Here is a 16,066-nt window from a genome sequence, read left to right as displayed (position 1 = left end):
TCCACAATTCACTCTCTCTTTCCATGCTCTCGTGCATCATAAAATCTCTTAAACATCTTACAATGACATTGCTTTAGATGCTTCTTACAACACATTATATTACAAATTACAGATGGCGTAAAAAGCCACCTCAAATGGGGCGCCATTTTCTATTTGAGCATATAAATACTAGAAAATAAATAATAGAAATTGCAAGGTATATGAGACCTAATACAAACAGGAGGGTTATAAAGTTTTGGTTGGTCATCAGCAATGTTAGAGGCTAAGGAAAAACCAGATTATTGGCAAAAATAATGCCGCCTGAAACAGGATGAAAAAGGGTATTTGTTCCAACAGGGATTCTGTGCATCATACAGCATGTGCTGAAAGTGCCACTGCCAAAGCAAAAGCTTTAAAGGATGAAAATTGGAGAGCTTAGTAGCTCATCTACTGTGACTAAACTTTTGAAATAGAGGCAACGGCATTTCATTTTATCGACTACATGTTGGGGAAGAACTTTTCATCTAAATATTTAATTAGAAAACCTCCATCCACACGTCTTGCAAGCATGGCTGCAACACAACCTTATTGAAGGCCTGCTAGAAAATCTTGTGGTACCGACCAGTATCACATGGAGACAACTATGAGTGAAAAGTCATTTAATTGCCTCCTAGGATGCATGGCATTAATGATTAATTGGAAAAAAACGAAGAATTCAAAAACCTTCTCCTTATGGTAAGCTATATCGATGGTTGTCATCCCTTTTGTGTATAAAGATCATTTGCATCTGCTTAAGCATGATGGGCTGTCACTATATTACCCCTTTGTATCCTAAAGCACTAATCTTGTTAAATTAGCATCTGAATACAAAGATCAACAGCGGAGCTACGATCTTGCACGTGCACGCTCTAAGAAGTTATCATATATGGAATTAGTCTAGGTACAATGCCTAGTCATTGAGTTGTTTGTTTTTCTAATGCATGCTCTTCTGCATAGTTCTGTTAGTAGCATCACCTTTTTTATCTGATTAGCTCACATAACTGTCAGTTTTCTATTCGGCCATTTAATGCTTAAATGGTAAAGCAATGGAAAATAGTTGCTGTTACTACGAATATTCAATTTCTAAAAATGAAAAAAATAATCCACAGGTACCTTGGACAATGAACATCCTAGACGTGTGCCACACAAATAACAACTTTGAAATCTTGGATAGATAAGCCTTCAATTAAAACCTATGGTTGATTTCTATCTGAAGCGTACCCAAAGTAATAGACCATTTCTAGGATAACTGGTGCATTTCTGTCCTATCCTTTATTATTTCCAGATATGTATTCAAGCCTAGATTTGATTGATAGATAGGTGATTTATACATCTGACTACTAAAGATTATAGAGAAAGAATAATAAGGATTTAAGGTTGCGTGTGAATGGGAAAAGAAAGCCTGGAAACTACATATATTTGCAAGACAAACACCTAGATTTTTAAATTTATGTTTCAGCTGTATATGATTCTATAAGTGTATAGCTGTTTTATATTTAAAAATATCCACCAGGATATGTGGTTATGGATGCTGAACCGAAGTTTCGTGCTGGCTACGCTACTTTCACAAATGAAGCTTAAAATTTTAGAATTTGTTCCATTTTATTCGTTAAAGATATAGGAAAAAACATTATTTTCATCATGTCTTAGTTCCAACTTCTGATAAGCACATTATATAGTATGTAAATACATATTCCAATCAAAATATCATGTCGTATGCAACCCCATAGAGGTTTCTCTTCATTGAGTATCACAAAATTGCATGAGAACCTTCATATTTCTTTTAAATCGTAATCATTACATTCCCTTTTTCAAGCTGAAAAAAAACTATCTTTTTTCCAGCCAAAGTCTATTAGTTATCTCAACATATACTTGACTGTTTACATGTGTATAAGGGGATGAGACAAAAAGATTTCTTTAGAAATAATATGGGAAGCTTCTGTCCATGATCTTCTAAGTAAATTACAACAAAGCAAGGTTTCTTCTCCGTAGAAACATTTACCGTATTAAGAAGCCAATTAATCAGAAGATGGGAAAACATCTTTTACAGCAGTTGCTGCAGACAAGTAATTCAGAGAGTTCCGCAGTGTCTCTTTCTCCCTCTTCAACCGCATTGAGGTGTCCTCCAATTCCAAGAGTGCTTGCTGCTCTCTTGGTGACGCTCCAAAGCAGCTGCCAACAAAGAACGAAAAGGGAGTTGGAAAGCGACCCTTCCTAATATCGTCATAGGATTCCTCGTCAGCTTTACCAGCCAATCTATTGGACAGCCTGAGCACATCCTTCATGTGGGTTTCCACTTCATTTGCAAGCTTCTCTAAATCCTCCTGTCTGTCAGAGGGTTTATCCTCCAACCACTGAACCTCTGCCACCAGATAAGGCTTAGTCCTCACATATTTGATCACTCTGAACCTCTCCTGCCCTTTGCATATCAAGTAGAACCGGCCATCTAAAAGCCTCTCATGCTTAACGACCTCCGCAACACAGCCCACTTCAACTACACCAGAGAACTCATCTGTGTAGATTACCCCAAACCTAAGGTCTGTTTGCAGGAGGGTGTGCATCATCATTCTGTACCTATATTCGTATATCTGCAAAGACAGATTCGCATCAGGGAAAAGCACCAATTGGAGTGGGAACAGAGGCAGTTCAACTACTCCATTGGATTCTAAAGGCTCTGCACGAGCGCTTTCTGAAGACGAGCATTTGGTCATATTGAAGCCTGTCCTTCTACCCTTTCCAGAGATGCCCCTAATATGGGTTTTGCTCAAACAGCGACCCCTAGCATTCAAATTAGTTTCTGCAAAGCAATGATGTGCATTGCAAGGGAAAAGACCATAGTTCCTTCCATGTGACCATACATTGAAGGGATGTCCAATTTGGCCCAAAGCCATCGTATTTCAAAATGCTAATAGACAATCCCCGCAGATGGATAAAAGAGATGATAGCGCAGTCCTGGTACCACGCTTAATAATAGATTCAACATTGAGAACGCTTGGCATTCTTCCTGAAAAAATTTCATACAAAAAAATGCAATTTTCTCATAGAATTGAAAAAAATAAATCAATCGAGGATAGAACCCACCTGTAGCGTTGTTTTCTCAGGCCACCTTAAATCTTCTGTTTTTATTTTAGTTTTTAAATTCATGGTCATTGTTGTTTGAGGCTCAGAATGTTTCTGATCGCTTTAGGATTAGGTATGAGTCCCACCACATCTTCGGAAAGATTGAGTAAGATATTTGTACGGCAATTATGTTTACGTGACAGTTCATAGAATGATAGAAGTAAATTAAATTAGGGATCAGGTCTACCACATCTCACAAATTTTTTCTATGGAATCAATGTAGATTACAAATGAAAGTTATCAATAAGTCGTTAAAGTTACAAATGAAAGGTCATAAGCATTCATTTCGTATATTGAACAATTTTACATTGATAGATATTATACTGAAATTGTAACACTTTAATTTGTTTAATTTGTCAATGGTTTTCTCATATTTTTCTTACATAAAATTTGGAGCTGCGAAAACAAAAAAGCCACCTGAAGAAAAATGTCAAAGTAAAGCCTTAAAACTTAGTAGAGAGTGATGGTGTGCTAGGCAAACATACCTATATGTTGTGTACATACTGCAAGCAAATGTAATCATTATTCTCGTAGTCACAATTGTCACTCTCTCTATACTAAATCCCAGACATTATTGTCCTCAAATGACTATAACTGAGATTTTTTTCTTTCCACAAACCTTAAATTGAAAGGCATCTATGACATCGTATTAGAGGGCTCTACTACTAGATCACATTAGCATAAGAGTTTGTGAATCTTTTAACGACAATGGCCTGACAATCCATAGTTCAATTGGGGTAAATCATAGATTGATTCACATGTGTGGAAGAAAGAAAATATAGGGTCTTTGTCTCTTTCAAATCGCTCTCCCCTATAATTTGTACTCCCTCCCCTACAACTAGATATGCATAAAGTGGCATGATATTCTAATTTTACCCATCCTTACCTCTATTCATCTATACCTTTAATATTAGTATTTTAGCTTTATTGTCAATTATACATGCATCTTTTTACCCCCCTTTTAATTATTTTTTATTTTTTAATTATTTCACATCTCCCCCTTTTAATAAGGATTTGTCTACACTCCAATCCCACATGTGTAGTTTAATCTAGGCAAACATACATATTTGTTGCATACATATTGCAAGCAAATGTAATCATTATTCTCGTCATCACAATTTTCACTATCTTTTCATTAAATCCCAGACATTGATGTCCTCAAAAGACCATAACTAGTATTTTTTTCTTCCCACAAACCTTAAACTAAGAAGGCCTTTACGCCACCATATTAGAGGGCTCTACTACTAGATCACATTAGCATGGGAGCCTGTGAATCTTTTAACAACAGTAGCCTAACAACCTACAACCTAGTTGGGCTAAATCATGGATGGATTCACGTATGTGGAAGAAAGAAAAAATAGGATCTTTGTTTGTTTCAAAACTCTCTTCCCTACAAATTATACTCCCCTGCAACCAAGTATGCATAAAGTGGCGTGATATTCTAATTTTAGCCGTCTTTACCTCTATTCATCTATACCTTTAATATTAATATTTTAAGTTTATTGTTGATTATATAAGCATCTTTTTACCCCCCTTTTTAATTATTTTTTATTTTTTAGTTATTTTCTCTCATGATTGTTGGAGTGATCAACCCCAAGAGCATAAACAATGGATTCACCTTCACAAATAGAGAAATGGTAAATCATCAGAAAGATAAAAATGTATTGAGATGAAGAGAAATGTATAAGAGCATAGCTTATAAAGACAAAGGCAAGAGAGATGAGAGCATAGAATAATGTCATGTGTCTCAATGAGATGCAAGGTTATTGTTGATTATATAAGCATCTTTTTACCCCCCTTTTTAATTATTTTTTATTTTTTAGTTATTTTCTCTCATGATTGTTGGAGTGATCAACCTCCCAAGAGCATAAACAATGGATTCACCTTCACAAATAGAGAAATGGTAAATCATCAGAAAGATAAAAATGTATCGGGATGAAGAGAAATGTCTAAGAGCATAGCTTATAAAGACAAAGGCAAGAGAGATGAGAGCATATAATAATGCCATGTGTCTCAATGAGATGCAAGGTTAGATGAGAGTAGGTAAACTCAACCACTTGGCACAAATAATAATGTAACCTAGGAAATAATGATACCTAAGTTAACTTAAGCATGTGAGTAAATTGTTTTTACTCCAACACTCCCCGTTAAGTGCAACTTAGGAAAAATATTATTATGCAATATGGGTCTCGGCTACAAAATCATTTTAGGTACCCATGTAGAATACAAATGCAATGAATTCTCTCACAAACTGAAGAAAAGGTGAAAGCCACAGGGGACAAAACTCCTCTCCAAAAGAGAGAAAAGAAACAAGATGCATGAATGGAGGACTCAATCACAACCCCCAAGGACTACATACATCATGTATATACAATCAATGATCCCCCAAGAGGAGGGAAAGAAAGAGACTGCATAGTCCCCCCCCATAATGGATAATCTTCTATAGAAATGTTGAGTTTTTTAAGACAAAACATAGTCCAATGCCTACAAACAAAATTTCTCCCCTTAGGAAGAAGATAAACCAAGTACAAATGCAGAAATGCTTCCCATTCTAGATAGGAATTGGGAAGTGAATCCAAATGTAGGATGAATGTCTCTGAAATATACTCATATATCACCAAGTCCTTAGATGAAGATGGATGAAGATTTCACAAACCAATCAAGTGTAGACCCAATCAGAATAGAAGGTGACAAAAAAGGAACTGATAGAAATTGATATTGAACAAGCTCTAATGATAAAGATGAAGTGACAATAGTGGTGCCACAACTATCATCAAATAGGAGAGATAAACCCTCAAATGTGTCTCCCAAATTTGAAATGTGAGACTCAACAAACAATGAACCAATGTCTGACAAATAGGAATCTCAATGAAGAAGACAATGATAATCGTGCTTATCAGGAATGATGAAAATTGGTAGTGAAGGTGGATCAAATATCTCTAATGAAGAATTAGGAACCTCTGAAGCAATTGCAACCTCATCTGAAGTTTCAAAACCTCCAAAGGATCACAAACATGGGTTATCAACTCTAAAGAATGAAGAGGCACATTAGGATCAGAAAGAGGATCATCAAGAGATGGTGGAGTATCATGATCTCCATATAACTCCTAAAGGTGAGTCCAAAGAGAATGAGGGCACTCAAAATGAATGTGACTCTAAAATGTCATAATCGACATCATCAAAAATAACTCTAAAGACATGATTCATATAGCATTTCTAAATACTATACTTCCAAGGTGTGTCAGGAATAGGCAATAGATGGCACTCATTAAGATGAGTGAGGATGAAATCATTCCATTGCCTATAGTTCCCATTCTCCAAGATAAATGAAACACACATTATGACAATCCCTTAAATACACAAAATGCAATATGGGTCTTAGCTACCAAATCATTTTAGGTACCCATGTACAATACAAATGCAATGAATTCTCTCACAAATTGAAGAAAAGGAGAAAGTCGCATGGGACAAAACTCCTCTCTAAAAGAGAGAAAATAAACAAGATGCATGAATGGAGGACTCAATCACAACCCCCAAGGACTACATACATCATGTATATACAATCAATGATCTCCCCAGAGGAGGAAAAGAAAGAGACTACATAGCCCCCCATAATGGATAATGTCTTATAGAAATGGTGAGTTTTTTAAGACAAAACATAGTCCAATGCCTACGAACAACATTTCTCCCCTTGGGAAGAAGATAAACAAGTACAAATGCATAAATGCTTCTTGATGCTCTGCAAAAAGGATGGTTAGGATGTCGTCAAATCAAACAGAAACAAACAAGCAACTAATCGATTGTTAGTGTTAGAAAATCAAAAATCAAACACTATCCTAAGCAAGCATATCAAGAGAGACACTAAAAGCAAAATAGAAAGATTAACAAAGAAAAGAAATGCAATAAGGCATCTCCAAATGCCCTTCACCATGCTTGTAGCTTCTCTTCCCTTGTTCCTCTCCTCTCCAAGTTCCCAAATGAGTGTAGCTTTAATCTTTTAGCACTAGCCATGGATGCCATATGGAGATTCAAGATGGTTGGATATGATAAACAAATGCTATGCAAGTGTAGATAGTGATGCTATGAAAAAGCTCTATGTTAATACCAATATAGCAACGATACTCTAATGCTTCCTTCTTTGCTTGAGGATAAGGGTTCTATTTATAGAAGAAATGGGGAAATGAAGGGTTAAGATTGAGCAATCTTAACAAGGGTTAGAATTGAAAGATATTCAATCCATGTGAGACTTTCAACCCGATCTCATGTTGACAAGTGTCACCATGAGGAGGCTTGAGAGGGGAGATAAGGAGCATTAAATGCTTGAGGGGACATGATGGTTACCCTAAGGGGTTGGGTTAGGGTTAGGTTAATAGATATTCCTTTTATCCAAGGGATAAATGAAAGTGCAAGGGTTAAATAGTTACCTTAGTCAAAGAAATAAATGCTTTGAAGAGACCCATGAATCAAAATGATGGTTAAGTTAGAGGAAAGTCTCCAACCAAAGGTAAAAGGTGAGTTAACCATAAATGGTTATGTAAGAGCCTTTAATGGTTTGGAAGACTTTAGAGGTTAACCATTTGAAGACATAAAGCCTTTAATGGTTATTGAAGACTTTGGAGGTTTTTGAGAAGTGACTTCCTTTTATTTAGGAATGTGACAATGATTAGGATAGGATTAGGCTAATTAGAAGGAGTTAGAAGAATCTAGAAGGGATTTAGGTATGCAAGTGGATTTTGTAGGAGAATGCAAGTGGGGGGAATTTTGGGATTTTCAATTAAAATAAAATCATTTATTTCAATTAAATGGTGTAATTTGCATTTGGATAGATATTTAAATAAATATTAATTTATTTAAATGTGAATGTGAATTTTGGATTTTATTTAAATAAATTTTAATTTATTTACATGAGAAAAAGGAAGATAAAGCATTAAATGCTTGAAGACTTTGAGGGAAACCATTAAAGGCTTAAGAAGACTCTAGAAAGAAGCCATTAAGCTTGAAGACTTTAAGGGAAACCATTAAAGGCTTGAGAAGACTCTAGAAGAAAGTCATTAAGTTTGAATACTTTAAGGGAAGCCATTAAAGGTTTCAAGTGGGTGAGGATAAATAAGATTTTAAATAAATAATTTATTTATTTAAAATAGTTGTGCAACTTGCATTTGTAGGAAAATGCAAGTGGGTGGAGGATAAATGTGATTTAAATAAATATTAATTTATTTAAATGTGAGAGATGGGATTTTGGGGGATTTAAATAAATATTTAAATGTGAGAGAAGATTTAATTAAACAAATATGATTTATTTATTTAATGAATGGCTTGAATTTGGTTAAGTGAATTAAATCAAATAAATTGAATAATTTATTTAATTAATAGGAGAAGAGGGTTAAGATGAATTAATTATTGATTGATGGTTAAATAATCAAATAAATACTAAACATTCATTTGATTAAGTGGACAGATTTATGTGTCTACACTTCCCATTCTAGATAGGAATTAGGAAGTGGAATCCAAATGTAGGATGAATGTGTCTCTAAAATCTTCTCATATATCACCAAGTCCTTAGATGAAGATGGAGGAAGATGTCACAAACCAATCAAGTGCAGACCCAATCACAATAGAAGGTGACAAACAATGGACTAATAGAAACTGATATTGAACAAGTTCCAAAGACAAAGATGAAGTGACAATAGTGGTGCCACAACTATCATCAAATAGGAGAGATAAACCCTCAAATGTGTCTCCCAAATCTAAAATGTGAGACTCCACAAACAATGAACCAATTTCTGGCAAATAAGAATCCCAATTAGGAAGGCAATGATAATTATGCTTATTAGGAAAGATGGAAATTTGTAGTGAAGGTGGATCAACTATCTCTAATGAAGAATTAGGAACCTTTGAAGCAATTGCAACCTCATTTAAAGTTTCAAAACCTCCAAAGGATCACAAACATGGGTTATCGACTCCTGAGAATGAAGAGGCGCATTAGGATCAAAAATAGGATCATCAAGAGATGGTGGAGTATCACATGATCTCCATATAACTCCCAAACGTGAGTCCAAAGAGCATGAGGGCACTCAATGAATAAGTGACTCTAAAATGTCATAATCGAAATCATCAAAAATAACTCTAAAGACATGAATCATATAGCCTTTCTAAATACTGTACTCCTAAGGTGTGTCTAAAATAAGAACATCACTGTACAAATATGACAATAGATGGCACTCACTAAGATGAGTGAGGATAAAATCATTCCATTGCCTATAGTTCCCCTCTCCAAAATAAATGAAACACCCATTATGACAATTCCTCAAGTATACAAAATAAAGCCATTACAAATAATATAACTTTAAAAAATAATAAAACCTGATTTTAGCAAAATGATGGTTAGGCTCAAATGACAAGAGTCATATTTTGGAAAGGTAAACCACCATTGGCACATTGCGTGCAAGAGGAAGATAAAAGGACAAGTGTGAGCCTTAGCAGAGGATATTAAGTTATCAGATCCCACCAATGGACAATAAAAAGTAATAAAAGTTTCTTCTTCTTAGCAATATGGGACTAAACATCCCTCAAACGCTACTACAAAGGACCCAACCCCGCCACAATGTAGGCACTCAATCAAAACCTTAACCTGCAAATGTATAAAGAGAAACATTATAATATTATAAAGTTAACTCAAATTGATAATCTCCAACAGTAGAGCCTATAGCGATTTCAAACCACCACACCAGGGAAGATCAGGTCAATGTAGTAATAATCCCTACGCAAAATAAATATGGAATGGGCACCAATAGATATGTTGCAGATTGGTCTATAGAGAAAATCAAGAGCCTCAGCTACGAGTCAACCAAAATAAAAGAAACCTTTGGTCCAAACATAGATCTTCCAACCAAGGAAGGCACAGGCCTCAAATTCAATTGCCTAGAAAATAAAGCCAATATGACCTCTACAAACTACAACATTGACTGCTTCAACGTCAGTGTCTCCACAGGAAACACTTGAACTCACAACAAATGCATCTATAGAAATCTAAGATACCTCTGCCAACTACTAGAAGCATCAACCAAATGCAAATGGCGTGCTTGTCAATAGGGTATAGTGTCGCATAATACATGGCCGGGCACATTCAATAAAATAAACTTGGGCTATAGAAAATCGCTCTTCCCAACAAAGGTAATGTGATGCAATGCAGATTGATAAATTTTTCGAAGTACGAGCCTGCAAGCTATAAGCCACCACAAAATGAAAATCAGCCAGCTCAATAATTGACGCCTCTATAGAAGGAATGAAATCATATAGCACTAAATGTAAACAACCCGATCAAATGTGCTTCCAATAGATCAAACAAAATGATTTTCCAAGGAAAACATTGGCCTGGTAAAATAGTGTGATCTACTAATCACTAAACAAAAGCCAACTAAGGGACACAAGAAATTGCCACAAAATTCTTAAACAAATGGCTTAATTTGTGCATAAGGCATAGGCTAGAGAATATGAAGATCACAACAAAAATCGAGAATACCTACAACAAAAATCGAGAATACCTTGATCAAACATCACAAAATCTACGAGTCAACTCACAAACCTAGTCTTGGAGGATGTAGTCAACCAACCAATAGAGCTGATAAAATAACAAACCATAAAGCAGAATCAATGCCTAGCAAAAGAGTATCAAAGTCCACCAGGCGAAATAGAATTTAAAAAAAAAAAAAAATTCAAAAAATATTAGATCCACATGCCTCAACTATAGATCCACTTTCCTGAGATTCGACGTCAGCTTCCTGATGAAAATTCTCAAGAGAAAAAGGAGTTGTTGTAAGACGTCTCTAATACCATATTGGAGTAATCAACCTCTCAAGAGCACAAACAACAGATTCACCTTCACAAAGAGAGAAATGATAAATCATCATAAAAATAAATTATATTGATATGAAGAGAAATGTACAAGAGCCTTGCTTATAAAGGCAAAGACGAGATATGAGAGCATAGGATGATGACATGTGTCTCAATGAGATGCAAGGTTAGGTGAGAGTAGGTAAACTCAACCACTTGACACAAATAATAATGTAGCCTAGTAAATAATGATACCTAAGTTAACTTAAGCATGTGAGTAAATTATATTTACTCCAATAATTATATCCCCCCTTTTATAAGGATACCTAAGTTAACTTAAGCATGTGAGTAAATTAGATTTACTCCAACAATTATATCGTCCCTCGCCCCTCCCCCCCCTTTATAAGGATTTGTCTGCACTCCAATTCCACTTGAATTTATCAAGATATTTGGATTGAATTTATGTTTAAAGGTATGAGCAAATAAAATACATACCCTATAAATTCAATATAAGCAATAAATTTTAGATTAAAAGAGTTGGGATAATAATTAAAATGTTTAGGTGTGTTGTTCTTCAAATAATAACAAGGATTTAGTTTAATGCATGGTTTGATAGTGTTTGGCTAAAAATTGTTGCTCAATGATCTCATTTATGATTTAATATTAAATTTGAATTTGATGACAAATTATAAATTGACTTTTTAATAGTTTAGGTTGAAATAGTGTACACAACTAATTTGTGTCTTTGTAGAAGTGTCCCCTACTCGTGAAATCAACTTTCTATACATGGAAAATATTTATGAAATTCTAATTATCCAAAACCTATTTGCATGGTTTCTTGGAATCTAAATATGTAAATCAAGTAGTGTTGATGAACATCTTTAAGGAGTCTGTTAGGCAGGGATCTTATCCTTTGGTCAAATCCATGGGATATGATTTCATAGTTTTAGCACACAAATTGAATAAAACAAGCAACCATGCAAGATGTTATAATGCATTGATAAGTGCAAAAAGTAAAGTAAATTGATGGTTTCAATGAATGCTTTGTGCCCTAATGATGATTTATAATGCTTAGAGTATAGATTTTATCATAGATAAGTAAATTGGAGTTTTTCTTTTTAATTCACTAAGTTTGCAAGAGAAGAATATGTTTAGGGGGAGCTATTCATTGTCATATTCAATTAGTCTTGAATACCCTTTACCATTTATGTCAAAGGGGGAGAAGTAGAGTAAGGGGGGCATTATAGTCAAGGGGGGCATTTTAGTTAGTCAGTTGCATTCAGAAGTGTAAGAATTGGCTATGAAGGTAGCCACCCAGGACCTAGAGGCCTAATAGAAAGCACAATAACAAGAGAGAATAAATGTGACACGAATAAATTGTATTCTCATCAATGATGTATTGAACACACACCGGCTGCTGAGAGAGGGGGTTTGGGGGAATCAACATAAATTAAAATTCTAAACTACTGACTTAATTTAACTAGTTAATTTTAGATATGCACATCAAAGAGCTTTAACAATGAACATCATAAAACATCCACACACAAAACACCAATTTTATACTTGGAAAACTTGAATTGGGAAAAACCACGATGAGTGTAAACTCACAAGATAATCCACTATATAGAAATGATTACAAAAGGGAGCTCACTGCTCTGAACTTGCAGACCAAGGCTAACTTCTCATGGTGCAAGATACAAAAAGAGACTTGCAAACCTGAAGCTAACTACACTCAGGGCAAGATGCAAAATTACAATTTTTCAAAAAAAGAACTGTATAGAATGAAGCATCTCAATACTTTGATTATAGTTACAGTTAAAGAACAATCTCTATTCTTACTGAAATATCTGAACCACTAGACCTTCCAGATCACTGCATATACATCAACTAACATCTTTGTATCATTCACATGACCATCTTTACATTAAGTCACACACCTATATATCTCATCTATCCAACATCTGTACATATATGTGCCAAAACAAAACAAACATATTCACTAAGTCGGCCACAAAAAGAATTGTAACATGTATTCACGCTTCTGACCCAAAATATACAACCAAACCCATAAGGAAAAATGTATCATCCTTAAATCGGACCAAAACTAAAACCAACCGAAAATATTCAGACCAACAAGAAATGAATATATCATTAACTGATACATGAAAGAGTCTTCCAGTAATCACTATCAACAAAATCTAAACACAAAACACTTCTGGATCAACGCACGAACACTTAGAACCAAAACATAGCTTTCAGACCCAATACACTACTTCCAGTCTACTTCCAGATCAAACGGGTTGGCATCAATGACAAGGTAAAGGCATATGTGTAACAATATCCCCCTTTGTCGTCGATGGCAACACCTGCCAAATAGCCTTGCCAAACCGATTATCAAAATGTCATTCTACTCATCTTTCTCTCCCCCTTTTCCACGAAAGACAAAGGATGCAAAGGACTTCCCCTAAGAAAAATAAATCATATACACAAAATTGAATGTACAACCAAAAGAAATCAAGCACCTTGGAGAGTCAGAGTGATTTCTCCACCATGCACTGATTGTAACTATTGTAAAAAATCATTCCAATCTATATCAACTAAATCAAGTAGCTTAATTTGACTTTCCAATTCTAAAATACATTTTTTGACTTCTTCACAACTTGATGGAGGTGACACAACATAAAACCAATTCTTTGTATTTCTCATCACCTTTAACATACCAGAGATGTGAATCTCGACTGTGTCACACAATCTATCAAAATATTTCTTAATCGCTTCCTTCTTGACATTCCAAAGCTCTAAATCCTTGTTCAACTAGGAAATCTTCATTCTTTCATAACCATCTTCATCTGACCAGGGGTCAAACGTCTTTGAAATATCCAAGATGGCACATTCAGTAGCTGAAATTCTTTTCTGAACGTCTACAATGGCCTTTGGCCAAGACAAACTGACTCAAAAAGTCTCTATATCACGATCAATACCAGCATCAAGAGAGGTTATCTTTTCTTTCAACCGGACATGAGATTTAGTGCACTTAACCTATAGAGACTGCAACCTTCTAGACAAAATCCTTTGCTTAATAGACTTAGCAATTTTTTCTTCAAAGTTCATAGCACCCATTTTCAGCTTATTAAAAGCATTTCTCATATGCCCTTCATCATTCCAAGATTCAATCTTAACTTCTGAAAGTTTCTCATGGAGAAACTTTAGCATATCCTCAACTAGATTTCTCAAAACATAACTCTTTTTTCTTGCTTTAGACAATAAATAATTTCCAAGTAATAGCATTTGTTGGGGGGATAACATATCAATGTTCAATTTTCCTTGTGAAACAAGAACTTGCAACAACTCAAACGAAATATTAGAAACAACAACAAATAGAATAATCAGAGTCTTTTCAGATTCAACTCTTTTCAATGCTTCCTCAACTCTTCCTTCTCCTTATGATTTTGCACTCACATCTTCGGAACCACTTCCATAGGATTGTAACAAGGAACCTAAAGAATTATCACCGTGTAAATCTTCTAGGTTTTCAAACACATTCTTTGACACCTATTCAACTTCTTCCACTTCTACCTTCTCTTCTTTAGAAACATCAACAACAACCATAACTGATTTTGGTTCAATCACAAGCATATCGGCTTTGGATACCAAAGAAACACTACTTCCACTTGGTTCACCCAAATCAATTTTCTTAGAAATCTTCTCCAGATCGGAAGACAGCGAGATGGCAACCCATTCTGCAACTTCCTCAGCTATATCATCTGTTTGTTTTCCTATCCTCTTAATATCTTCTGGAACATCACCCATAATAACATTTAATATTTCATTGGTATGGAAACGAGTGTTCAAAGCTTGTTGAAATTGCAATCTAGCTTCCCTGCTCAAAGGACTACAAACTCTATCTATTGCAACAATTCTAAAATTTGATTCTTTATTTATTGAATTTTGTCTCTTCTCAACCAATAACGCATAAAGCTTTTCTGGAATATCATCTTTGATCTCATTCAATGTTTTGTCATATAAAATCATATACCTAATTAGGGCTTTTTGCATGACATCCTTATTTACAAGTTTCGATTCATCATAGTTTTCTAGAATATATTCCAAAGATTGACTATCAACAATTGCATTAACCAAGCTTTCTAAGTTTAGAAACTCTACCTTTAGATTCTCTTCTTCCACTATTTACTTGCCTTTGTCTTGACCAGAGGATGATCCTCTCTTCTCCTTCTTAACCAAAGGTTTCATCAGGATTCGACTTCTTATGACTCATTTCATATATTTCCTTTTCAGCTTCTTCATCAATACTCTCATCTATTTCTTTTGCTTTTCTCTAGGCTCTTGTCTTCCTTCCAAATTTCCTTTTCTTTTCGGCAAATACACCTCCACTCTACACATTTTCAAATACTTCTAAAATATTGGGCTTAGTAGGAAATGGCAATGGAATAGACTTGGACGTCTGGGGTGCATATTTCAGTGCAGATTTTGTAAGCCTCATCTTGGTGAATATCACATGTATTCTTTGATTCAAAGTCTTTACGAATTTCTCTTTCCTTATACTATCTTCACTTTCATCCACAGTTCTAAATCATTTCTCTTCAGGATCTATTTCCATATGCTTCACCTAGGGCCTATTCAATGTTTTCTATTGTTATTTCATCAGACAACTCATAAGGCAGCTCTAGAATCCACCCAACTTGTGGTTCCACTGCAATAATATAACAATTGTCTCTATTGATAACAAATGTAAATGTGTCTCTGTAACGGTTCACAAGATTTGATGAAAACCTATATCTATCTTACATAGATGATTATAATTCCTTAAACCAACCACTGAAATCCCTTCGATACTTCTTGTCATCCAACATACACCTCCTCACATAATCAATCATTTGCATCCCTAATGGAGATGACTTCTCCCAAACAACATTATCTCAACCACGAAGTTCATTTGAGAACATAAAACTAAACAAATTATCAAAGATCCAAATTTGAAAGAGTATTTGTTCTTCCTCGTCTTACTTAATTTTTTTGTTAACTCACTCAAAATAGGCTCATACAAATCAAAAGACTCATAACATACCATAATTAT

At 34.9% G+C, this 16,066-nt stretch overlaps 1 protein-coding gene across 1 annotated transcript; it reads right to left on the bottom strand.

The window, feature by feature from the left end:
- Window positions 1-1,766: 1,766 nt before the first annotated feature.
- LOC131033460 (uncharacterized) lies at window positions 1,767-3,303 on the bottom strand. Its single transcript, XM_057964704.2, has one exon. It carries the CDS (start codon window positions 2,907-2,909, stop codon window positions 2,037-2,039), a length of 873 nt encoding a protein of 290 aa, XP_057820687.2. The 5' UTR covers window positions 2,910-3,303; the 3' UTR covers window positions 1,767-2,036.
- Window positions 3,304-16,066: the final 12,763 nt, after the last annotated feature.

The sequence above is a fragment of the Cryptomeria japonica genome, chromosome 4, assembly GCF_030272615.1.
Source record: "Cryptomeria japonica chromosome 4, Sugi_1.0, whole genome shotgun sequence".
Taxonomy (NCBI): domain Eukaryota; kingdom Viridiplantae; phylum Streptophyta; class Pinopsida; order Cupressales; family Cupressaceae; genus Cryptomeria; species Cryptomeria japonica.
The sequence above is the reverse complement of the archived record's forward strand: the minus strand, read 5'-3'. Positions and strand labels throughout refer to the sequence as shown.

Excerpts from the sequence above, each read along its gene's own strand:
- LOC131033460 (XM_057964704.2), bottom strand. The coding sequence starts at position 2,909 with ATGGCTTTGGGCCAAATTGGACATCCCTTCAATGTATGGTCACATGGA.